Source organism: Monopterus albus, unplaced genomic scaffold (genome assembly GCF_001952655.1).
Source record: "Monopterus albus unplaced genomic scaffold, M_albus_1.0 scaffold69.1, whole genome shotgun sequence".
Taxonomy (NCBI): domain Eukaryota; kingdom Metazoa; phylum Chordata; class Actinopteri; order Synbranchiformes; family Synbranchidae; genus Monopterus; species Monopterus albus.
In genome coordinates this window covers 4,270,437-4,297,649 of record NW_018127949.1, presented here as the reverse complement: position 1 = coordinate 4,297,649, position 27,213 = coordinate 4,270,437, and the positions used below count along the sequence as shown (strand labels likewise).

Genomic DNA, 27,213 nt, shown 5'->3' with positions numbered 1-27,213 from the left:
GGTGTGTGTGTGTTGTGGTGGTGAAGTGTGTTGTAGTGGTGACACTTAATTCAGCTACATCTCCTTTCAGTGTCCAAACAATTACCAGGGAGGAGGAGGGAAAGCAGAGCTGGGTAAAAGAAGGTGGATGACACCTCCAGGGCAGCTGGAAGGACACAACGAGGAAGTGAATCGCCACTGCATCTTCTTATCCCGTATAAACAAAAGCCCTGCTCCTAATTAACCTCTCCACTGACCTCCACAACTTAACACTGACCTCTTGAGCCCCAGAATTTTAACCTCTTCGTCCCATGTCATGGAAGAGGCCATACAGCCTCTGTAAACCTCCTCCTCGTTAAGTCACTAATCACTTCCTGGGCCTTTGTTGTGCTTTTGTGCTCTTATGGGGTACCAGGAGAGCATGGCGCACAATGGTATATAGAAAAAGGAACGAGGGAGGTAAAGTGTGGAAGACTGAGATGAATGAAAATTAGGATGTGAAGAAAGGAGGACAATGCTTTTTCTACATACCCGCCTGACCCCAAACTGTCAGAGTGTCATTTAATGAGTGTTCAATAGCTTAATCTATTATTAGTTGGTTGCTATAGATGAAATCAACCATCTCTGTGATCAATGAAATCTTCAAGAGAATAGTTTGAGACTTTGGGAAATATTACACTTGCTTTCTTGCCTAGAGTTGGGTGAGAAAACTGACACCACTCTTATAGGTTTGTTAAATATGAAGCTACAGCCAGCAGTTAGCTTAGCTTAGCATAGCATGTAGAGTGGAAACGGGGGAGAACTGCTAGGCTGGCTGTATCTAAAGGTAACAAAAATGACCAACTAGCAGCTCACTAATTAAGATACTATATCTTATTTATTTATTTGATCTGCACAAAAAACTAAGTGTTAAAATGTCGGGGGTTATATGTGGGAAAGAGCCAGGGTAGTTGTTTCACCCTGCTTCCAGTGGAGATACTTCACTAATCATGGATGTAGTAAATATTTAGAGCACAGACGTGAGAGTGGGATCAATCTTCTCATGTAACTGTCAACAAGAAAGTGAAAGTGTATTTCCAAAAATATGTAAAAGCATTTTCCTTTAAGTCATTAATGAAGGAAAAAGGCTGGGTCCAGCCTCTCAAATATAATTGTTTGCTGCTTTTCTCTGTGTTATGCAAGTGAACTGGACGTCATGGGTTCTTTGAGTGGACAAACAAAACATGCAAGTTTATGATGTCCCCCTGGACTCTGGGAACTTGAAATGGAGATGTAGCGCCTACTTTTTTTTAAACGAAATATTAGCTGACGTGAACAGATGGATGTGGTACATTGTGGTACATTGTGTGTGGTCACCATTTGACCACACCACAGAAAACTGAGGAGGACAGGTAACTCTACTTGAGCTACTAATCCTGCAGCGTGGCTGATTTGCAACACAATACCTTGCAGTTAATCCAGGCGGTGCAGTGTTGGTCCAGCTGTGTGATTGCTGAAACAGCTGGAGAACAGAAGTTTTTGCAGAAAATAACTTCACTGCACAAACATCCATGTGATGTGCACATGCATTTGCAAGCAAACAAGCACCTACACATGACAGCAGGCTGACACAAGCATTAAAGCCCAAACATGGCTGAATGGCCAAAATAATCACATCATTTGATGTATTTTACACTTCTTTCTAGGTAGGACTGCACTCAACTGTAGATTAGGCCAGCTGGGCCTAATGTAAAGGCAGTAATTACATCATTATCCTGTGTGTTAGTGTCATGTCACCACTGGGGGTGTTTTTAATCAATAGCTTGAATGAGACAAACACAACAGCAGCCAAACAAACAAACAGTGGCAAAAAATACAAACATCTGGCTGTCAGTTTTTCCCAAGGTAGACACGTGCATACAGCACCCAGAGACACAGCTAATACATTAACACACTCCAACTATACAAATTCAGTCTTAAAAAAAAAGGAAACACTGTCACAGAAAAGGAAATAAATAGAATCAGTCAGAAAAAAATAATGTAATTAATCTGGAGATAGTACTGCAGGGTATTTTGCTGTTAAAGTAACACGTGGGCGGAGTACACTTTTGCTGATTCACCTCCAAATTTGATTTGATATTTTTCAAACTGTGTCAATCATGGATCTGTAATAAATCTGGAAGAGAAATAAAATGAATACACCTTTTAACCTTATTTTTAAAAATATAATCTAGGAAGTAAGACGAGGGTTCAGACAGTATTACTGCATGTATTTAGTGAATCAATACATGAAATTAGTTTTCATGCCTTGTCAAAAAGATGCCCCACTTTCGTGGTGATCAGGATTAAGACATCATCCAAGTAACAATTACTGAATTAATGAGTACAAAAATATTGCATATGCACATGTAAATGTGCACAAAAGCAATACGTGTAGCAGTCATGTCAGTATGACAAATTCTAAGTGTTGCAAACAAATAAAAGAACATGACAGAGCACATCAGTGACTAAACTATAGGTTGTCCTTTGACGTCTGTCCTCTTCTTCAGTTTCTTTAAATAATTTTATATGCAGGTCTTATTAAAATGTAAAATATACAGTATGTAATTTATACAACAATATAGGTTTATACACATTCCCTAGATTCATTAACCGATTTATTTATATTTATTCGGATGTCTTTTCTATGATCCTGTACTATGAAGTGGATGTTTTGTTGTAGACAATGACAGTGTAATAATTTTGTGTTGAAAGTTTTGCTGATTGACTCCCTTTAAATTTAGATCTTCTGCATAAGCTTGAAAACGCATTAGCAGCGCTCTGGATCTGGCCTACATGGATTTGTTCTACCTTTTGGTATTTTTACTCAACAACACACTTCAATTTTATGCATAACATGTATTTTAGATGTGGTTTATACTGTAGCTTGTTTTATTTACTATAGTTTGAGTTTCAATAATTCATGCTGTATGTCTGTTTGGTTTATTTGGTGAATATGTGGACAAGTGTGTTGCAATATGTGTTTTAGCCTTGTCCTGTCTGGTGTGCCTGAGGGTAATCTGGTCTAATCTGCTGCATGTTAACCTATCTGAGCAGCAAGAGCCAGATTATCCCTCTAACAATGGCCACCCTGCTCATCTACTAAATTACTCCACTCAAAATCATATGCTGAGATACACAACTACACACACACACACACACACACACAGATTGCAGGGAGCCATCACTATATTATATTTCATCGTGTATGAAAATTGCACTCCTTTGAGGTGAAATCAATTCAGACGAGAGGTGTTTTGTTTGAAATGTGCTGCCCGCAAAGTCGCCTAGTTGCAACTTCTTTTGGCCAAGGTTACAGTCACAAGAAGAAAATCCTTCACCGTCAAAAGACGAGTGGGTGGAAGAAGAACGGCTCAAATGAAAACACAGGAGCATAAGAAAAACAGAAGAGAATGAGATCGTGAGCGAGGAGAAAGAGTCGCACTGCTAGCATCATCTACCCTGCTAACAAAGCATTTCAGCAGTTGGTTTTTCTATTGCTCCGTGTTGTCCAGCGTGTCAGGGTCAGTCAGTTCAGCTGACCTTGAGATGTGGAGAGCATAACAACCACAGATACTGAACACCTTCACTGCCCTTCCAGGGGAGGAATGAATAAACACAATGCCTATACAGCCACAAAAACGATGAAATAGAAAGATATAAACAGTGCAACACAGTAAAAGGATATGTGTGCCAAGTATATATATGCCCTGAAAATGGAATTCATGAAAGAGCTGCAGCGTTTGTAACAGTTCCAGGTTATAGGTCATTGACTGAGAAGCTCTGAAGCTTTCACAGAAGCTGCTATCAATTCAAATGAGAAAGATGGAAAATGAAAAGAGGATAGAGGAAAGAGTAAACAGGAGCCATCAGCCTTCACGGCAACTCTGCAACGATGTGCTTCAGTGCTAACATCTGGGCGATAACATCTGCAGACACATATACAAGCTTTTGTTTATCTTATTTGCCATGTTCATCACCTTAGTTTAGCGTGTTAGCATGCTAACATTTGCTAATCAGCACAAACTGTGACTGGTGGGAATGTCATTCATTTGTATTTGGCCAGAAACCAAAACATTGAAAAAATAAAAGATTCTGACCTGATAAACTTGAGGGGTTACTGTGGGTTTCTGCACCAACATTCATGGCAGTCCCTTCAACAGTTGAGATATTTCACTACAAAACACAAATATCAACCTCATGGTGGCACTAGAGGAACAGTTAGAGATCACCAAGGTGCTTCATCTCCTGGGGACCATCAAAAAATCTCATGCAAATCCATCAAATAGCTGTTGAAAACCAAACCAATCAAATGTTAACAGGGACAATGGAGGAAAATCAGCCTTGTTGACTAACTGGCTTATTTACAGTTTCCTTCGGTTTCCTGTTGATTAATGAGCACTGGCCCTGTCAAATTAATTAAATAAACAAAATGAAATGAAATTCAAGGTGGCACAAGAGGAAAAAATTGTATATCACAAATTAGCAATTTTCATCCTCTGAGAAACATGGACTCTGTTTACTACTGTGATTGATAAAGTCACATTGTCCAGCAAAAGAAAACATAAACAGGAAAGAAAGGATAATGGAAATCATGTAGGCTGCAGTTTTGTAAATAACACAGCTTAGTCATGTTTTTACATCTGTTCTGAAAGTGAAAATGTGGTCTAAACATCAGCCAGTGTCTGCACAGAAGACAACAGCCTACACAAAGCCACACAGACATACATAAACATGCAAACATGACGATTTCTCTTATTAAAATACTCAGCCACCACTGGGTCCTTGGCAGGTATTTTATTTCATATATAGACGCTTTCTGTAATCAAATGTGAGTGCAATCAAACAACAGCAATACAAACATTACCAATGCAGTCTGAGAACCAGGAACAGGGTTAAAACTCGGGGTTCACTCACTCTATGCAGCGAGCAGCTAGTAACCTCATGGATAACATTAAAATAAAATAAACAAACAAACAAAAAACTTCCCACTGTCAGGACAGTCCACCGTCACGGAGACCTCCAACCGTAGTGGTGGGGAGGGAATTGGTAAGCCCGTGTGACCCACTTCCTCTTGGCCTAACCCTCCTGCAGGAAGCCCAACCAGTGATAGAACAGCCCTCCACCTCCCACCCCACTTCCACTCAGCTCTTCAGTGAACTGACAACTTCCCATTTCCCCATCATGATTATCATCACCACCACCCACAGCATCAGCAGGGGGGAAAAAAATCCAAATCATTTCCACTTCTCACAAGGCAGGAGCCAATCAGAGTCCAGAAGTCCTTAAGGTTCAGTCAATCTTAAGCAATGGCTGTCCACCCGTGTCAACTAGAAAATGTAGAACTAAAGTCCTCATGCAGTGCCCTGCAAACGTGGCACATCACATACGTGCACAGGTGGAAGTGGGGGTGTTTATGGTTTTGGTGTGTCGGTGTGTGTGTGTGTGTTTTACAGAGGGGAGAAGGATGGGTGTTAGGCAATTATCAAAGCCAGGAGCACAAAAAAAAGTCCATGGAGAAGAATTGGCCCTCCTCGAAACACACAAATTCAACCCTCACACACACACACACACACACACACACACACACACGCACACACATACATTATAGGTCCTCATGTCACTGTGAAGTTAGGTGTTCGATGTCAATATTCAAGAAAAGAAATTAAAAAAAAACATCTTAATGGTAAAAAAACAAAACAAACATCTCTACCATCACAATCAGTTCATAAAATCTTGAAAATCCGGAATATTTGTTTTTCCTCCAGGTTTAAAGCAGTATGTGTATGTGTGCATGTAGCTGTATCATTGTCATCTTTGTCCCACTGCTGCAAACACACACACACACACACAACCAACATACACACACGCTCCAACACACACCACTTGTCCTCTTTTAGTGGAGAAAGACATGGCGCAATGGAGAGAACTTCCTCCTCTGGGCAGATTCACCCATCACCAGGAGGAGACGGTGGGGTCGTTGCCTTGGCTACCAGGGGTCCTCCAGCTCACCGGCACTCTGGGTGATAAAAAAAAAGAAAAAAAGAAAACAGATGGGGTGTGTGTTAGCATTCTTTGTTGCTGGATATTTCACTGCACTCAGAGAAGTTAAGACAGCTGCTCATGCTTTAAATAATGGGAAGCTCTGACCCTCACTCTCATCTTTTATCTAATCAAAATGAATGAAAAATGGTGGAAAACAGTGAGATCCCCCTGTGCAGCGTGTACGTTCACACAAGCCGAATACAGACCTCTGATGACTCACCTTGCGGAGAATCATGAGGCCAACTGTCAGACTGGGGAACAACAGGGGAAGGATGGAGGGTGGAGTGCCTATAGTCTACCGCTCCCCTCATGCTCATCACCACCAGTGTAAACCAGTGGAAGATGTTTATTTTGTTTGACAGTTTCAAACCGGAGAGCTTCTATTGTTTTTAAGGAGACGACAAATTAAAATGTTTTAAGCAGCCGAGATAAGACTACAAGTCTAGACCAGAGCTAAAAGCTGACAGAGGAGCGCAAGGAAGGTGAGGATCTATTTTCTGTTTGCAGACACTTGACAGCCTACACAGACAACTATACAACACATGAAATATTTTAAGGACACCAAAACACTCCTCTAGAAATGACAGAAAAATGTGGCTTTTGTAATCACAGCCCTGATCCACAGTACGCGTTTGCAAGGAGGCTCATTTAGTACAAGACCAAAAGACAAGAAGCTGCACAATTAGTTTACAGTGAGAGACACTCATACACTTGACAAACTACAGCGTTATACCTCAAATCATTTTATTCATTTATTATGTTTAAACTGTGTGGGGCTCATTTGTCCCACACAACTGCATACAAACCCACACACACAGTATTTAGCATAAACTCCCCTCTGATAGTTACTGTAAGTGCCTTAGATAAAGATAAGTGCAGTGCATGCATTAGACTCACAATCACCTCCCTTTACCTGCTTTCAGAGAAGAACAGACATTGAATCTGTTCGAAACAAACTTTCACAATGAGGTATGAGCTAGAGATTGTGTCAGAACCTGTGAGGAATGAAACCTGCTGCCTGTTGTCCAGGTGTAAACCAGGTGTTTAAGGCTGATACTGTCAGCAAGTTTTACTGTCAGTGTGACATCAGGGATGTAACAGTGGTTCAACACTTTAGTCAACAGAGAAATTGCTGTTTAGAGTGATATTTGGAGGAAATGTGTGGTGCCAGTTCCTCATCTAGCATCACTAGGTCAACTTTTGAACTTGTCTGACATTTAAGTTATAACCAGTTCTTAGCCTGAAGAAAGGCCATACTGATACAGAAAGATCTAGTGACTTTTTTAAAAGGTCGCTGCATTGTCAGGTTCAGATCAGCAGCCTGTTGTCCGATGTATTTTGTCAGAAAAACTGCACTAAAGCTTTGAAATGAATGCCAGCATTAGCATGTTGCCAGTGCTGACATTACTATTGAGCTCTCAACAGTGACATTAACAAGCTAACAAGTGTTCATTAGCTTTAAAATCTAACTGATGTTAAAACATGTAGGTATTTTAACATGCCAACTTTAGCAAATTAATATTTTGATATGCTCACGGCAGCTCTGTTTGGGACTCGCTCTTGATTGCTCCATTCAAATACTGACAAGAGTAGGTTTGTGCTGCACTTTAATCGAGGCGGGGTGGTTAACTAGATGTATATTTTCCAAACCAACCAGTTAGTCTCATCCCTTACGTCTTGTAAAACTGAAATAGTGTTAAAATCTATTGCTAAAGTATAAATCTCCCCTATGACTCGTCCAAGCAAGTTTCCTAGTGCTGTTTTCTTTGTGCCAAACATTAATGGGCTTATTGCTGCTCCCCTGAGGACGGAGGGTGAAAAACACCCACTGTTACTTAATAGTTGAGTGTTTTTCCACAGTCACCAGAGGAAACAATGAGCCAAATATAAACTCAAAAATGAACATTGACATTGACACAAAGATCAGATTTATGCTTTATAGAAAATGCCTTCTGTATTTTTGATTATACTAGGAAAAAAAAAAAAGACTTAAAGGATGAAGACATACAGGTCGTTTTGGCAATCGCACATCTGGGTGACCAACCCTCCTCCGTTAAATAGCAGCACACAGCCACTTCCCTCAGCTTTTCTGTGGAACGTTCCATCAACGTCTCCCACACCAACAGCTTAGACAAACGTTAAGCCCAGTCACACAACACAGTGCAAGAGATACTGTATGTTTCAGAAAAACAAAGAATAGACTTTCTGACTTTGCAAACTGTGAACTTTGATCTGGTGTCATCATTCTCCACACTTCTGAAGGTTTCTCTCCATTGTTCATCCAATTTTTTGTCCTGGCGTGTAAAGAGCATTAGTCTCATAGGATCATTAGGGTGGCTACTTTTTGTCTCATTTCATCTAAATATATGTATGGCCACTTTGGCTCAATATGTATTGCCCATTCACATCCTCCTAAACATCCAAAAACAAATGAAGCATCCCTGTGTATTTACACACTGTCCAGTTTTTCATTACCCAGACTGCTTAAAACAACCTAACACTGCTGAACATCCTGATAAATGGACTAACACTCAAGTTATCACCCACTACCAAAAACACACATTTCAGTAGTCATGACTGGTCGATCGCTCGGTCACTCAAACTCACGCAGACACACACATAAAAAGAGTGTTTTCTGGATCTAGAGACAGAGCAGACCTCTGCAGTTCAGAGAGTCTCCACTCCTTTTGTCAGTTCATCCACTATAAACAGGAGTGGGGGTGAGGATGAGGAGGGGGTGGGCGCTCAGTGGGGAACCCAGCCAGAAGCCAATAGTGGTAAATGTTAGGCCATGGGGTGCAACGTTTATGTTTGCTTCACAAGCCACTTTTGTCTCTAATGATAAGTTGTTATTGATTCTTTTCTACTGTAAACATCAATCTGTGCGGTTCCAAAAGTGGCTGGCAAGTCTGGGGGGGCCCAAGCCAAGGTGGACCAGGGGAAATTAAAAAAAAATAAAAAAAAAGAGAGAGAGAGTCCTCAATAGATGGAAGGTTTAGCAGACAGAACTTGAATAAACAGTAATTTTTTGAATTATTAAAATACTGATGAACAGCACTGAGCCGGAAATGGCTGACGTGTCCATTCAAGTTCCGTGATGAGCGAAAGAGGAGCAGATCCTGCTCCTCGCTGTTGCTGTCGCCGGAGGTCCTCCTGTTCTCCTCCGCTCCCTTGGAAGCGCTCTCCCCCCAGCAGGTGGCCAGCGACTCCTCCAGCACAGCGCGGTACTGTCCCCGGTGGTGCAGGCGGAACTGCCGCAGAGCCTCCAGCAGATGAGCCGCCGCGCTGCCACCTCCCTCCTCACTCTCCTCCTCTCCCCCCGCACAGGCCTGAGGTGACACGCCAGGGGTCAGACTCAGCAGGCACACTCCATGGTCAAACACACACATCTATCAGGCAGCAGCATATCATTGTCACACAAATATCTACTACACACTAGCGTGACAATGTCAGACATATTCTTGCACCAGTTGGACTGGCCCATGCAAACGCAACCTCTGACCCTGTGACCAACAACCCTTTGTGATATTCGCTGTATGGTGTAACAGAGGTGGGGGGTTGGTCAGCTCCCACACAGCCCAGAGAAAAGAGTCGGCAAGTCAAGACTCGAATGACATTCTTATGACAAATAAACTCATATACACACACACTTCCATCCCTGCAGGCTGTTTAGGACTCAGAATATTTGTTAAGTTCTTGTAGCTTTGATAGCTAAACATTTAAGATCTCTTCTACATCTGAATTGCCTCCAGTGGAATATGAATTTCTCCATTATGAGTCTAAAGTTGAGATTACCAACTGTATTTTTTTCAGTGGACTGCACTATGTTATATTGCCTGTAGCTGTATATACTTTAAGTTTTGGGAAACATGATCTACAGACGGGTGACAGATGAAAAGAGAACAATAAAGTGTCTTAGTAAGGTGCGGGCCACCATGTGCCACCAGAACAACTTCAGTACACCTTGGCCTCGAACACCATTCTTCCAAAAGATATTCCCTCATTTGATGTTTTGATAATGAAATCTGTCTATCATGTCGGTGCAAAATCTCCCATTGATGTTTAATTGGGTTGAGATCTGGTGATTTCAAGGGCCATAGCATATGGTTCAGATCATTCTCAAACCATTCAGTGACTCCTCATGTACTATGGATGAGGGCACTGACATCCCGGAAGAGACCACTTATTTATTCAGGGTTTTCCTTTAACTTCTCACCCAACTGTATAATCGTGTTATTTTTAATCCGCCTCCTGGTATCCACCTTGTGCAACTTGTCCCTCAAAATTAAACTGTTCCATCTTTTTCATTTTTCATGCCAAAAAAAGCTTTTATTTGGGCACGTTTAGGGTTTTGGAAATGTTCTCACTTTTCTGAATTTAATGATTTCCTTTTGTCCTTTTATAAATCTGGCAATGACGAGGTCTACCTAAATTTTATGATCTCAATATAAACCATGGAAGTAATACAATATTAATCTTAATTGTGTTAGTAGTCTCTGTTTTTAGTTGTGGTTATTTTGCGCATCTGAAAGGATGAAAATGTTTTATTTATGTTCTAACTGGACCCCCAGGACAACTAATTTCCTTGGCTGGAAGCTAAGGGGGTAATCAAGTATCCAATAAACCAACACTGTAGCAGTTCATTTGTTGTTCTGGCACAATACACTGAAGCTACGGCTATTCACAGTTGATCAGTTTCATCTCAATATTTTTAACGCCTTTTAGAAATGCTATTAATTGTACACAGGTGCTGTATGGTTTTGGTCACTTTATTTGATTGATTTACAGCTGATGAGCTTCCGGGCATCAAATTCAGATGTTTTTTAATCCAGGCTCATGAAGCAGTAAACATTATGTAATTGCAGGTTTAAAGAACTCAATGCTGAGGAGTTTGAGAGGTTTATCAAGGTCTTACTGTATTATCCTGTTTCGATGATAAATACAAAACTGAAACTGACCACAAAGAGTTTCAATGCCTTTCAGTATGAAACACAGTTGAGTTTCATTATGCTTGCAGAGGTTATTCTGCGTAGTCCATCTTTCACACTCATTTTCTCTCATTGTCACACATAACAAACAAAAGACTATGTTGTCTGGGCTGATGTGAGTTTATGAGGGTATGGTGAGGGGGTTGAAAGGCTGAGGAGGTGAGGGGCTTTGAGAGAGATCAACTCACCCCTTCCTCTTCTCTGTGTGGGTTCAGCCTGTTGTACACCGCCTCAATAACACTCCGTCTGCAAACACACAAACAGCACGCAGCCCACTGCTTAAAGAGGACAACAACTCCCAACATAATACAGTCTCCTAAAACAGTCTCTCTTCATCCTGTCTATATTGATTGAGATTATAATGGACCTAAAAACAACAGTGTCGATACTGGAGCATCCGCCATTCATGCATAAAGACATTACAGAACCTCTTTAAATCATATATACTGTACATTTAAGTGTCTTGATGAGTGTTATCTGCAGCAGCTGCCCTGTGTCCCAACCTCAGATAAGTGGGAGAAAATGGATGGATGGTTATCTGCAGGTTTAGATTGCAAGTCTGTACACATGTGGCCAGTACAGTGTTGCCAGTTTTCCGCCTTTTATTTAAAGGTGCATTAATAAAGATTTTATACACCGTCTGATAAATCAGGTGAAAATGGGACAGGGCATGATGTCTCTCAGCTACAGAGTGCCATAGGGATTATATATTGTTTTAGGTCAGTCTGGAAGTTAGCATCACCCTGGTTCCCTCGACAAAAAGCCAAAGGGTTTTTCCCCACAGGCTTGTGAATTATTGCAGAAAAATAAGCTCAGTGACAAACAACGGTTTATAACACTTAGACTTCACAGCGAGGGAGCCAGAAGTGCAAAACTGCTGACTCAGTTCTGGGTTTTAGCACTCGCTGCTACTCACCTCCATGACACTCTGCTGCCTACAAGCCCCTCTGTTATTCCAGCTTCTCTACCTTCTGATGTCAGCAAATTACCCCCACCTGCCACCTAGCCAAGGTCTATAAGAAGCATTTTTCAAATAATAATAATAATAATAACAACCTTTATTTATAAAGCACTTTACAACTCATCTGAGCACAAAGTGCTGTACAGTAAGAACTAGCAAAATTAAAACACCTAAAACATTCTATACAAAATTATAAATAGCATGTAACTGCCTCTATGGGATAGCAAAGAACATTTAAGCATCAGACGCAAAAGCCTCATTAAAAAAAGGGGATTTTTTTAACCGGTTGCCCCACTTCTTATATCGCGACTAACAAGTAGTCATTTCAAACAGCCAGCCATGGAGGACTTGTTGTCACTTGTTTGAATGAACATAATTTTAACTTGGCAATAACTTGAGCTTTGTGTAATGCTAGTGCTTTGTGTCACATTAGCAGTAACCAGAGAGCTCTACTGGACAAATTTACTTGTCAGCTAATCCTAACTTTGGACGGGAGTTTGCCAGAACCAGGCACCTGTAGTTTACATAGTTGCTAGGAAACTAGCAACATGGTAGGAGGGGGCATAGGGCAGTCAGTAGCAGCTTACAGTGTCAATTTGTTTTGAGCCTCACTAAGCCCCCTGGGCTGAATAGAAATTAGGTAAAGTAGCTTTAAGAAAAGTGTGATGAAAAGTTATTATTGCTGCCTTGTGGAGCATACAACTTGTTTATTACAATGAAGTATCTAGATAATGAATTCAGAATTTTACCATAACAAGGTAATGCATGTGTATAGTCAAGCATAGTAACATTTTACTGTATGTTTGAGGTGTGTAACATGCAGTTAAATGTTGTTCCTAGATGTGTATTTACTTGCTGGCCAGGCCTCCACCAGGCGGAAGGTTGGGGATACTCTCTGCGGCAATGCTCCTCAGGACAGACACCAGGTCGGGGACTCCTGACTCCCCACAGTTTCCCAGTAGCTCTACACACACCAACAAGAGCAATGATACAGTACATTATACACCAAGTTGAAGGTGTTAAACTACCACTCTTCACAGCAGAGGCTGAGAAATAATGAAACACACCTGTACTGTCCATTTGTGGTCTCCTGCTACACTTTGCAGCAGAATGATGTCAAATATTTGGCCTACAAATTATTTATTTTGTCCCAGTTATGGACATGAAGCACAGTATGTGGCCATGTGTTTCACTTAACCTTTTTAAAAACATTTTTGAAAGACACAGCAAAAGACTACTGGGTTGAAAGAACAGTAGATGTTTAACCACAAGTTATAATAATGCACAAAGTCTGAAATACATCATGAGACAGTTAACTGACTGATGTAATAGCCGGAAAAACAATGAGCAAGTATCAAACTACGTTGTGATTCTAATTTTACATTCAGGCAACTGTGTCCTGCTCAGCATCATGTAAAATGCAAACCATCGGTCCATTGTGTTTGTATGTATGCGTGTACACGTGTTTAGTGTGCTGACCCTCAACACGGGTCTCCAGGTATTTATCCAGTTCCTCTTCTTTCTTCACAGCCTCCTCTGAGATCTTGGGAGCTCCAGGTAAACACACCAGCACCACACTCATGTTGTCCCTGCTTCCCTGCAGGACAAGGCCAGGAAGAAACCGAACACAGAGAAAAGTGGCATCTCTGTAGTACACAAGCTATATTGGTTTGAAACATGAACGTGTTGTCTGACAATCAAAAGCCTAAAGATATTCAATTTAGTGTCATGTAAGAAAGGCAAAAAATCCTCACATTTGAAACTTAGAGATATTTATAATCTGTGCTTAAAAATAGCTAAAATGATTGATTATCAAAACAGCTACCAATTACTTTTGTCACTCCGCTAATCCTTTAAGGAAGTGAAAAACATGGCAACTTCTACAGAAGGTTAGATTAGGTCCCATACATCCCTTTTTATTTGTTCATATTCTTATCAACTGCTTCTATGTTGACTAACTAATCACCACCGATTAAGAGCAGAACCTGCAGCTGAAGGCCACTGTCAAAACACTGGACAGCATATTAATGGGCTTTTATCAGACACAGTTACAGAAAAGATTATCTCCTTGTCATTGCCTTGCAAAAGTCAGAGTGGTTAGAGTAACCTTCTGTAGGAGTACAGTGTCACACACATCACAAAAGGCAGTGGCAGCAGAGGAGATTTATGACAGGGTGTAGCGGTTATTTGAGATAACCCAGCCACTAAAGTAAAAATAACAAGGATGCTGTGCACAAAAAAACATGGTGGGCAGAAGTCTAAGATGTGTACTGGTGGAGGAGGTCAGCTAAGACAAAGAGCGATTCTTTCTATATCTTGGATCAATAGCTGAAAAGGCCAGTGGAGAGTGGGGGATTGATCTGAAAGCAAAAATTCATTATTCATTATCTGATAAATATCAACTGTACCATGAGGCGAGTTCAACTTAGTCTGGCTAACGTGGGGTTATCTGGCTTCACCAACACTGAGTATCCTGGATTACAGGGACCACAAAGCTGGCTATCGACTGGCTCTGTTAAGTCTGCGCTTTCCTATATGGCTACGAGTGTGTCCATGGAAAAGAGGTGGAGTTGTTCATTGGAAGGGATATCAGATGCAACAGTGATACCTTTAGGAAAAATTGTTTATAGCCAAAGTAAAAAGTGATATTACAGCAAGTTAACTGAACAATAGGCTGTGGTCACATAACTAGAATAGAATAAGAAGCAGTCCGCACTAGAAATAACTTTCAAATAGTAAAGAAATTTGCAAAATATTACTGTAAGTGTTACTGAATGAGTATTCGCTTTTGTCTGATGATAAAGAAATGACTGAAAATGTGTTAGTAAAAATAATGTCCAACAGTTTCTGCTGCCAGAGCAGAAACTATGGAGAGGAGTTGCACCTGAAGGCATACGTTCATTTATAGTCATGAGAAATATTTAACAGTGTATGAATTATTTAAAGTCTCCTCATGTTATTCTGAGCTGCAGTGAAGGAAGCATGTAGAAGCATCAACACAGTCAGAAATTCAATCGGGAATCAAATCATCTCTGTGCATTTAAAATACAACCTTGATCATCACATAGGCTGTAAACTGTTTGTTAGAAACTGTTGAAAACCAGAGTGACCCATGGAAAGCTCTATAAAATATCTATTTGCAGCATAAGTTACCGTGGTGACCTAGCCTGATTAAAAGTGAGCCAGCTTTGTGGTACCGGAAAACCTGAAGCCCAAAAATAGCTGGATAAGCCGCTAATCTCGCTTTGTGGTACAGGCCCCTTCTGTGTTGTTTTAGTAAACAAACATCTTTTACAGTGTGATGCAGCTGTCTATAACTGTTCTGTATATTCTGTATATGGGCTCCATGCTGTTAATGAGAACAATGCAGGTAGTTTTCTGTTTGTTGAAATATTTAAATTTTTCTCAGTTCTACAATTAGAGGCAAGATCTGATAAGAAATGCAGAAAATCAGAAGCGAGATCTGAATCAGCACTGATGCAAACCAAATGGTGCTAAAACCTAATTCAACCTTATGAAGAATTTCATCAAAGCAAAGATATTACCTTTGTACTGCAGTAACCAAGACAACTGAGCAAATGGGAGTGTCTTCATTAATATTCAAAAACATGCACAAGTAAATCCAATTTTAAACCGAATAGATTTACTTTCCAAATTCAAATGATTACCACCAACATATAATTGAAAACCAGCAGGATCCCTTTCACAGTAATCTGTCAAACATGTCATCTTAACTGCAAACAAAATCAGTTCTGTAGCTGTAACACTAAAGACACGTTGAAATGCAGGTAAATGAATACACTTTCACCTCCGGTCCATGTGAATATATGGGGGGGGGGGAAGCTTACCTTATGCAGACAGGTGTCCACCACTGCATTACAGACTTTCTCCAGGTCATCACACACCAGGAGTCGTGAGTGGATGAACTCGCACAGCTCCTCGTTGGACATGACGTCCCAGATTCCATCACATGCCAGCACCACAAATTCATCTCCTTCGGCCGCCCGCTCCAACACACATACCTCAGGCTCAGGGCTCACCAGCTGCTCTGTGGGGCCCTTACCATCCACACATTTGTAGTCATAGTCCCCCAGGGCCCGGGACACAGCCAGGGAGCCGTTTACCCTCTGGATCATGACTGAGCCGCCTGCGTTCTGGATGCGCTCCTTTTCACGGGGGTTGCAGGGCTTGTGGTCCTGGGTGGAGAAGCCCACCTTGCACTCTCGACTCAGCACGGCCCGTGAGTCACCGCAGTTAATGAAGTAGAGGTGGGTCGGGCTGAGCAACACACACACGGCTGTTGATCCGCTGCGGTCCAGGCCTTGCCGCAGGTCAGTGAAGCTGCGCATGTACTCGTCAATGTTCAGGAAGCCTGAGCGGATGCCGTCCTTCACGCCCTCTACAGAGCCAGGACCTGAACCGAAGTCGGACCCTCCTGACAAGATGTGCTCCAGCAGGTGACCAGAGCAATAGTTGGCCACCCGGGATCCCGCATGGCCATCGTAGACAGCAAAGAAGGACCAGTCGGCGAGTCCATGGGGAAGTCCCACCACAGCTGTGTGGGCGTCCTCCATTTCGACCCGCCAACCCTGCATGGAGCTCAGGCCATAACGCAGCCCATTGCCCTCACCGTGAGCGCTATGTTTTTCTGTCTTCGGCTTGTCCAGGAATGCACCCATTGCTGCCTATAGCTGGAGATAATTCAAGGAAAGAGAAGAAAATATAGAAATGCAGCCATTATAGCAACAAGGGCACAGGAAATCATCTATCCTTCACCAACTCAGTCGCTTTTATACACACTACTGTACTGTAAATATTATGTATACAGGATTAAAATCAGACTATGATTACAATATAGGCAATATCAGTGTGCAAAGGTTCTCACTCCGATTTTTTTTTTTTTAATAGCTTGTTAATGTGATGATAGAAATGAGAACAAAAAGCAAGCACTAAGTGCACAGGCAGTTTTTCTGTTCAGTGTTTAAACAAATGTGAATGAAATAAAACTCGCTCCTTTTGTCAGACCTACAAAAACTCAAGACCACATGCAATACTATTCAGACCTGAAATACTGATTCGTCTGACCACAATACACATTTCCACTGTGTGATGATCTGTCCCAGATGGCTCCGGGCCCAGAGCAGGCTGCACTTCTAGACATTGTTGACATAGGGCTTCCTTTTGGCACTGTACAGTCTTAAGTGGCATTTATGGATGTAACTATGTATTGGTGTGCCAAAGCAATCCTGAGTCCATGCGGTTATATTGCTTATAAAAGATTGACCACTCTTGATGCAGTGCCGTCTGAGGGATCAGAGAGCATCGAGCTTAGGCGTGTGCCCTTGCCCATGCTGCCAGGGTGTGCTGGTTCATGTACAATCCAGGAAGTCCAGTTTGAGTAACAGATCCATGAGTCTGAAGACTAAACAGACACCAACACAAGCCACTGGGTATCACTTCAATGCAAGGCAGTGGCTTTTGCATCAACTCAAAATGAGGGAATGTTTGTAAAATGTATATAATAAGTAGTCTGCATCAAATCAGTTATCAGTATCAGCAGTAAAACACCCGATTGGAGCTATGGTTGAAGCTCTCGTCTTTGCCATAGTTCTGTTTTTTTTTAATGTTTCTATTATTTTGGTCATTTTGCATAACATTTTGCACAATGACTAGCAACTGCACTTGGTCCTTATACTGGTCTGTAAAAGCTCAATGCTATATATGTGGTATTTTTACCTACACTATGTTTTACCAGTCAGTTTGGCTCTAAATGTCAGCATCTGCTGCAGTATGGCGCTACTTCACAGTATGTATTGCTTAGGTATGGTAGTAGCACTCTTGAGATCTTGAAATCAATAAAAAGTGATAAAAATCAAAAGCACTCTGAGTACTTATTGATTTCTTGCTCTGCATTACCTCCCACATGAGCACACACACATGACAGGACAGGAATGTGCCTAAAAAAGGCTGGTACACGCAAGGAGTGAGCTGGTTTCAGAGGAATGTGTATGTGTTTGTGTCTCCTCTGCGCATGTGTGCCGTGACATCTATGTGTGAGAAAACGCGCTCTATAAATACACCGGGCTGGTTTAAGTTTCATGTCTAGGGTGGGGCAGTGGGCCACGCCATTCATATTTCTCTTGCTTTCCTAATACAGGATTATGTGAACAGAATTCCCTCTATCAAGTGCTTACCTGAAATTCAAAGGTAGCCTTTATGTTCATGTGCAGAAAGTTGTGGAAGTCACGCTGGTTAATTATTATGCTGAATAAATTGCCAACAGCGTCATCAGCAAAGCATCCTGACACCATCACACCTCCTCCTCCATGCTTCACAGTGGGAACCACACATGCAGATACCACCCGTTCAACCTTCTCTGCGTTTCACAAAGACATGGCAGCTGGAACCAAGTCTTAATTCCACTCACAGCAGACCACAAAAGATTTTTAGTGGCCTATTGTCCATTTCTTGTGCTACTTGGCCCAAAAAATTCTCTTCTTGTTATTGGTCTCGGTAGTGGTTTCTCCACAGCAGCTCAAGCATGAAGGCCTGCTTCATGCTGTCTCCTCCAAACAGTTGATGTTGAGATGCGTCTGCTACTTGAACTCTAGGAAGCACTGATGTGGGCTCTAATCTGTTAATTGGCAATTTCTTGGGCTCTAATTACCTTCCTCTCCCAGGGTGCTCCCATAGACTGTATATAAAAGATGGATGACACATCACCACTTCCCTCCGCTATGCAAAACTGAAGCCAAAACATAGTGAATATGGTGGCTGCCATCTTGGCTGTTTACAACTAGTGGCAGTATCAGGCTGACAATCAAACTGTCAAATCACCCAAAATACACCCCTTTTTATATCATTACATAACTTACATACATACATTACATAACAGGAAAATGTCCACTAGTACACAAATCAGTGTGATAATTTCTACCAAAAATACAACAACCAGTCACCAGGGGGCGATCGACTCATGGTGGCTTCATTTATGGGAGCTGTCAGGCTGTCCATCTTTATTTTTATGGGAGCTGCTAGGCTGTCCATCTTTATATAGTCAGTGGGCAGTCCTTAATGTTTCTACTTACTACATAATTCCATGTGTATTATTTTATAGCTGTCGGCACTAATCTACAATGCAGAACGTAACAGAAATAAAGGAAAACCACTGAATGAAAAGGTGTGTCCAAACTTTTGACTCTTACTGTAAGTGCGAGAGAAAGAGAATCTGTTATGTTCACCAGCAGTGATTCTCTCTAAAAATAAAACAAACACACTGCCTAGCAACCTCCCACCCTGCAGTGCAAACATCCAAGCTAAGCTTCATTCAGCGACATCCCCCTCTCACACTCTAAAAGACACACACTCTCTCTCAGCTGCCTGGTATAGCAAGGAAAGGAGAGTTGCATCATCTATCCATTAAAGCAATTGCAGCAGGCAGACCCTGAAAGGAGACATGCAGATACTATGAGATTTCTCTGGCTGATAATGATACAATAGACTGCTGGCAAAACACACACACACACACACACACACACATACACACAAAAGCTCAGAAAATATTTCCAATGAGACATCCAACTGAAACCAGGAACTGTCAACCACTTAACCCTGTCAAAACTGCTGTAACCACTGGTCGAAACCAACACCCCCTCATGCTAAGAAGCATGTCGGCCAAAAACCACCGACTATGAAGAGGGGAAGTGGAAGGTCTGGGATTACATAACGCTGCAGAGCCCGAGTGCTGCTCTAACAGCAGGCACACTCACACAAAACAGTTTCTATCCCGAGTCCTTTTCAGGCACAAAATGCAACCCCCCGAACTTATCTACACATCACCCAGAGTATGTGAGAACACAAATGTTCAAATTAGTTTGCCTGGACATTAAATGGACTCTGCCCTGCCGGCTCCCTAGTACAAATCCCTGTAATGTACGAATAAGCCTGTGTGTGCGAACAGAGCAGGTCACTGTCCAGAGAATTAACACCAAGCTAGTGGGCATGTTGATGACATTTCTTCATGCAACTGGTGGGAGAGCAGAAAAAGACCAAAGGGTGAAGAAGAAGAGTCATTTACACAAAGATGCCAACGAAAATGTTTAACTGGAAAGACAACGAGATTCAGGGCAACTCCAGACAATGTCCAGACTTGATTCTCCAGACATTGTGCCAGGTTCATATGAGAAACATAAATAACTTAAAGAAGATCATTAGCCCTTAGTGGGTAATGCGATTTCAACACGTTTCAAGACTTTTTCCCAGAACGCTGCAAAACTTCCAGAGGCTTCACCTCAAAATTTGCCAAGCAATACAAAATGGATTAGTGTTGCTTTCATGAATAAAGGTTTCCTCAGTGGAAAACCAATGGAGCCAATCAGTACCTTTATAGGGGCCACTAAAGGAAGCAAGATACCAAGCTGACAGACAAGGACATCTTAACAAGAGTTTCAACAACCATCTCTCATGCAGTATCAACAAAAATGCAGGTTAATGATGACACTCTGGACAGCATGATGAGTTAGCTACACTAAGTTGCTAAATGTTAGCTAGCCCATTTATTTCTCCTTGTTATCAAGACAAAGCTTTAGTTACTAGTTCATTGGTTAATCTTTAGTTCCCTATACCATCTGGGATCAACCAGATTTAGCCCTCAAGCAGCCAAAAGGTGGTGACTATACAGCAATATAACATCACATTATTGTGTAGCACCCAGTGATCATCAACATATCCAGACAGCTTGCAAGAGTAATCAGTGAAGATTACATCTTCATTCACACTTTGCTGTGGCTTTTTGTAGTGGGTCCAGCCCACGTGACAACCTGAAAGAAAACACCTGACAACACCTGACAAATATGACATGATAATGTCCAAGTTCCCCATTTTTACAGGAGGACCACCTGATTGCACCAAGCCAGAGTGAAAAGTAGGATAGTGAGTGAAGACTGCAGATCACATTACCTAGCCGTGTTGGCAGAAGCCTCTGGAATGGGACAGCCTTTTCAAACTGTTATGGTGTATTCGGTCTTGAAATACTGACTCTGAAGCAGACAACCCTGGACTGGAACACAGCTCATGATGTATAACAGTAATTACTCCTAAAGCCACATCTATACTATTAAATACTGTATATGTTCACAAGCCTGACGTATTTTCATCTTACACAACCCTGTTAAACAATGGTGTGTGTAGAAACCAATTTTAACATTTACTCCAACTCTGAATGGTCTTGCCTCCCTGTTTACATTTATTTTATTACACAAAGATGCACAGATCCAACATACAACAATTCGCCATGCTTTACTGACCTTCCATATCTTCGTCTCCCATTCATGCCGCTGCTGAGTGACCAAAGTTGGCAATACAACCTGTGAATCATGCTAGTCAATGCAAATCACTCTAGTACAAATTACTTTCATGCATTTTTTTTCCCCTTTGACTGTATGACACTCAAGATTTTCACTTCCTGACTACGAGACGACAGCAATTGCTCTAAAACATAAAGCTTAAGTGTTTTTGGTTGCCTACATTTTTTATGGGTTTGTGGAGTATTGGTTGTTGGAGACCAACAACCCACAAACCCAAAACTTACGACTTCAAGAGAGTCTCAAAGTCTGAAGTGGTACCACGTAAAGGAGCTGCAACTAATGATTATTTTTATCACTAATCAATGTTATTTTTTTAAATCATGTAAAATGCCCATCACAAGGTTTGAGAGTCTAAGTTGGTGTTTTGATATGTCTTGTTTTGTCTGAGTAATCCTTCAAAACCTCCAAAGATATTCCATTTAAAATAATAAAACACAAAACCAGCAAAACTTTGTAATTGAAAAGCTGAAACTGGAGAATATTTCCAATTTATGTTGATTAAACAACTGTAACAATTACTTGATTATCCAAATTAATTTTCTGTGGATCAACTATCTGATTAATCACCTAAGAGTCAATCAAATACAGTTTGTAACTGTAAGAGTTTGTGTTGTCTGAATCCGGACACTCCATTCAAGAAAACATGGCTCAACTGCAGCTCTAACAGCAGCTTGCTAAAATGTTCACATCAACACCAGCCAACAGTGCACAACCCAAAGATACTCACTCACTCTCACTCATTTTCTACCGATTAGTCCCTGAACGGGGTCACTGGGGGCCGGAGCCAATCCCGGCTGGCAATCGGGCGAAGGCGGGGTACACCCTGGACAGGTAGCCAATCCATCGCAGGGCACCCAAAGATACTGAGTTTATCATTATGATCAGCTGAAAAAGCTGAAAGTATTCAGGTCTGAAAAGATGTAACCTGTGATGTTTGCCATTCCTGTACTAAATATGCAGTAGCTTACATTCTGTGGACATTTCATCTAGGGCTGTGTATTGGTGAGAATCTGGTGATATGATACATATCACGATACAGGGGTTATGATTTGATATACTGCAATACTGTATACAAACATATTGTGATTTTTAATTATCCAATTTTAGGAATACTGTCATAAAATAAGCAACACACCACCATATGCTTAAAATCTCCTGTAAAAAGTTTACTTTTTTTTATGCAATCACAGGGATCTGCATTTGCAATTGTCACAGTCCCTTGTAACATCCCACAACCACTGCACTAGAGCTGTAATTGGGCCCGAAAAGTTAGGCCCGACAGGGACCGAGCCCGACAGAATTCGGCCCAAGCCCGGCCCGAGCCCGACAAGTACATTTTTGATTGACAGCCCGAACCCGTTTACAGCCCGACATTATTCAAATGTGCACATGGCGCACGCACACAGCATCGCTCAACATGCCTTCTCAGCGAGGAATTCCCTCTCGTTTTGCTGTCGTATTTTAAGAGAACGTTACATTTCTTGCATTTTACATAACCCACTGGGTCATTGTTCTCTTTATGCACATGTTCAAAATGTTGCCACACCTCAGACTTAGCTGCTGCTGGTGTAACCAAAAAATATACGCCAGAGGCAAGCCTTTGTTTCACCTCATCCATCTTTGTTCTTCGCAATGCATCTTTCTCGCGCTAATTGAAACGCATCACGTGACCACTCATTTAACGCGTGAGCCTGAGCCCGAGCCCGGCCTGAGTAAAAGTGATAGAAATTAAGCCCGAGGTTCGGGCTAAGAATTACAGCTCTACACTGCACTACTTGGCATATGAACTATTAACTACCTTGGGCCTAGGTGAATAATCTAAGTGAGAAAATACTTCAGCTGCAATAAAAAAAAAGAAAACTGTGAAGCAGTTACACTCATCATAGAGAAAATTTGGAGACCATAAAAATTCTTCCCCTTTAATAATTGAAATCCAGCTTGGGCACCTATGTGATTTACACTTCTTTAAAAAGCACCTTGTGACACCTACAGTCCTATGTGTGCAGTCAGATCAGTCAGTCTCCAAAATAAGTCTCGCATTGACACCGTCTTTCATCTGCACAGTGACTGCTGACTGATAAGATCATCAGCCACTAAATTCCTCCTGTATGTGGCTAGCAGAAAACAAGCCCAACAACCCAACACAGAGCAATGTCATATACGGGTCACCTGTGCACTTTATCGTAATCTGATATACTGGAAAAGGTGAGTAGGTTGGCCACCAGGCTAAATTTCCACACTGCACAATACAGAATTAATGATGAAATTACTACAAGCCTCAGTTTAGATGAGAAGTCTCTCCAATAAAGCAGGGTAATTTCAAATGGTTAAATACCAAAGTTGACAATAAATTCTTGATTTTTAAGGGTTAATAAAGAGATAAATCAATTTTTCATTTTGACAGCCTAGAGGAGAGCCCTGGTTGGATGAAAACCATCAGAAATTCATAATGCAATATTGACAAAAAAAAAAACCTGAATGAAAGAATGAATGATTGATAGTTCTGATTACTACTCTGGGTAAGATACTGCAATGATCACATCAGATCCATTAAAACTATTTTCTAATACATTTTATCTGTATATGTATCCAAGAAGAGAATAGTAACAAATTCAAGTAGCTAGTAGCATCAATCAGCACCTAGCTGCTGACTGATCTGAAGGCTGGTAAAAAAAAAGCTAATCTTCTCCAACATCAAAAGCTCAAAACCCAAATTCAATGGCCATTTTTATTATTATCTGAGCCAAAAACTATTTTAAAATAGTCTCAGAGTTTTGGTTTATCACACGTGCACATACAAGTCTGCACCGCTGTATATCTAAAGCAAAGTTAGATGTTACCAACCAAGCCCATGTTTATGGTCACGGCAAACCCATTTTACACAGCTGCCCTGTGCCTATGGACCTGCCCCTACATAATAAAACCGGGAAAATATGTAATACAAATATTACAAATGAATACATTTACATGGCAGTTGGCTGTACCATCAGTCAAGCTGGGCATAAAGCACAGAAAGAGAGAGAGAAACTGAAATATATGATCATTGACAGCCTTTCTTACCCATATTATCAACTGAGCCTAAAAGAAACGCGGTATCAATCATATTAAGTATTTTAGGTAAATAATGAGCAGTAGAGTCTGTGAAGTTTTGGGAGGAGCTGTGCTCCTGCTGCCGCAGTGAAGCACGTCTGAATATAAACACTCTACCAGCTAATGACTAACATTGAATGTTATCTGCTTAATCTAGGTGTCTTGTGTACCGACTTCAACAATTGCACTACACGTACATAGTGCTGCTTGCGGTTATAATTGCCCTCTAAGGTCGCTGCATACACACAAAACATACAGTAGCTCCCCAGCTCACACTAAAAACATTTTCATTTGACACATTGTCGGTTAAATCTGGACATTATTAAGGCTTTGTAGCTTCTTATTGAATATAACGAGAACTGTGACTGCGTGCTAATATCGTTAGAAATACCAATAGCCTGTTAAAATATCACGTAGCTAATCCGATACCCATGTGACAATGTCCGCTAAGCTGTCATTAGCTAGTTATAACCAATACCATGCTAGTTTAGCTCACATGGGACCAGACTAAACACTGGAGGCCAACGTATCGTTTGACTGTTAACATCCGTGTTACTTTAAATGTGATTCATTCAGAACCAGCTTGCTAAAGTTGGCGGCAGCCAAGTTACTTTGAAACTTCTGATGAAGGGTCAGCTTTTATCTTGGCAATGCTCTGTTTGTAAGCTGACGTTATTGCACAACACAGTTTATGTTGCATGAAACGACTGAATAGTAATTAAGTCTTTTATCATTGTCATTTCCCTCTCATGGCCGATAAGTCTCTGGGGGGGGGCGCAGTCAGTGAGGTTCAAGGTCTACAAGGCTGAAAAGTCAAATGAAAAAAACAGGGTCCAAATGTCAGAGGTCGGAGCTGTCACTGAAATTTCACATGTGTTCTGCTAATGTTAAAGTTCATCTGTTCAGAACATACTGTACACCGTTGTATACTGCCCCATTGTGGTGTAAATATAAGGTAGCTACTTTACAGAAACTTAAAGTTGCTTATAATGATGCCTTGAGGATTCTGCTTAAGAAGCCTAGGTCCACCAGCGCCAGTCTGTTGTGTTCACAGGTCCATGTTAGTACCTTTCAGGCATTAATGAGAAACCTGATGTACAGATTTATCTGTCGTGTGAATAACTCTGAGAACAGTCTTATAATGATGCTGGCTAATCCTGGTTTTAGTGTAGTACGTTACCAATCCTCTCTGTGGAAACATTGGTATAAATGTCTTTTATGATTTTTATTTTTTCCCTCTTCTTTTATATCCTTTCTTTTTTCTTTATTTCTTTTTTGTATGGACCTTGAGTCTGCTAATAAAGGATGATGATGATGATGATGATAATGATGACTGTTTTAGGAAAGGCGTTTCTGTTTTAAATACCAATCCACTGACCACATGCTTTAACTCCATTCCTCTTTGCACTGGTCCCTCATGGAAAGGCCTAGTTTGCTAGTGTGGTGATATGAGCTAACATTAGCTGGCATGCTAATGTTAACAGCTAGCTGTCGTTGGAGCCAGCGCAATTCTTCTGGTTGTCAAACTCTAGCTAATGACGTTAGCGTACATACTAGTATGCAACTTACGTTTTCCTGCTGCTGTGCGAATGTCGATCCAATCTTGATTTTCTGCTGGATTCTGCTTTTGTGTGAAGATATGTCGTTGACCTGGCTATATACGATGCTAACGTTAGCTAGCTAACTATTTTATGTTTCCTTATTTAACAAAAATAACCGAAATTGGCCTCAGATGAGCGGCGATAATTCCTTTCTCGGTGGTTCCCTGCTTGGATCGCGTTGGTTTTTACGCATGTTTGACGCCAAGTCTGTCTCTCACATTAAATGAAGACAATTCCGATCGTGCCAAAACAAATATGGACACTGAGATTTGGTGATATTATACAACACTGACAAATCTAGCACTTTCTTCCATTGAAAGGCCAGAGCTATCCTTCGACTTTGGGTGCTGAACAAGAGTAGGTGTTATTTTTGGCATATGCTTGGTGATTGGTTAAACGTCTAGAAGAAGCGTTGTTTAATTGGCTCTTTCTTCTGTCAATTAGCTCTGCCCCTGGCCACAACTTAATTTTCATTGGTCTATTACTGAAGTTCTGTGATGCACTGGATCCGTAGGATATACTTGTAACTATTACTGGCGTACACCGACCCTAGTCCGGGTAAGCGGAGTCAGGCTTGAAATAAAAACATTCAATAGCGAAGCGAAAGCCGATTGACCCCATCCTACTGACCAAGAATAAAATTTAAATAACACATACACCTGTACAGTTGAGATCGAATTATTTTATCATCCTAATATGTTTGGAAGTTACCACCCACCAGGAAGACTGCCCCGGAGTTAATAACAATAGCAACGTAATTCATGTACAGCAGGGATGTTTGAAGCAGTTGCGGACATATTGCCACTTCAGTTTAATTAACTTGTTTTAACTTGTTAACTTTAATACTATGTTTTCCAATTATTTCTTTATTATTATTATTATTATTATTATTATTATTCTGTACGTTTTTTGGCACTTAACTACTTCAGCATACTTTCAGCTAGAAAAGCCATTCAGGTATCAAAATGTTCGGCTTTTTCAGGACATGCGCGGATGCATACAACTTTTTGTAACTTTTATACTTTTTCAAATGAATGGGGAAATTTTTACTTCTTCATACTTTCAGCTATTTCAGCTATTAAAATGTTCAGCTCTTCAAGGACATTCATGCTTCTCTTCAGAATTTTTCAAAACTTCATACTTTTTAAATATTTTTGCTTTATTTT

At 41.0% G+C, this 27,213-nt stretch overlaps 1 protein-coding gene across 1 annotated transcript; it reads right to left on the bottom strand.

Annotated features, from left to right (window-relative positions):
• Positions 1-4,779: 4,779 nt before the first annotated feature.
• On the bottom strand, positions 4,780-26,425 carry ppm1bb (protein phosphatase, Mg2+/Mn2+ dependent, 1Bb). The gene is made up of 6 exons (XM_020605177.1): positions 26,016-26,425; positions 15,840-16,682; positions 13,471-13,588; positions 12,844-12,955; positions 11,219-11,276; positions 4,780-6,016 (listed from the first exon to the last, which is right to left on the bottom strand). Exons 2-6 carry the CDS (start codon positions 16,668-16,670, stop codon positions 5,987-5,989), a joined length of 1,149 nt encoding a protein of 382 aa, XP_020460833.1. The 5' UTR covers positions 16,671-16,682; positions 26,016-26,425; the 3' UTR covers positions 4,780-5,986.
• Positions 26,426-27,213: the final 788 nt, after the last annotated feature.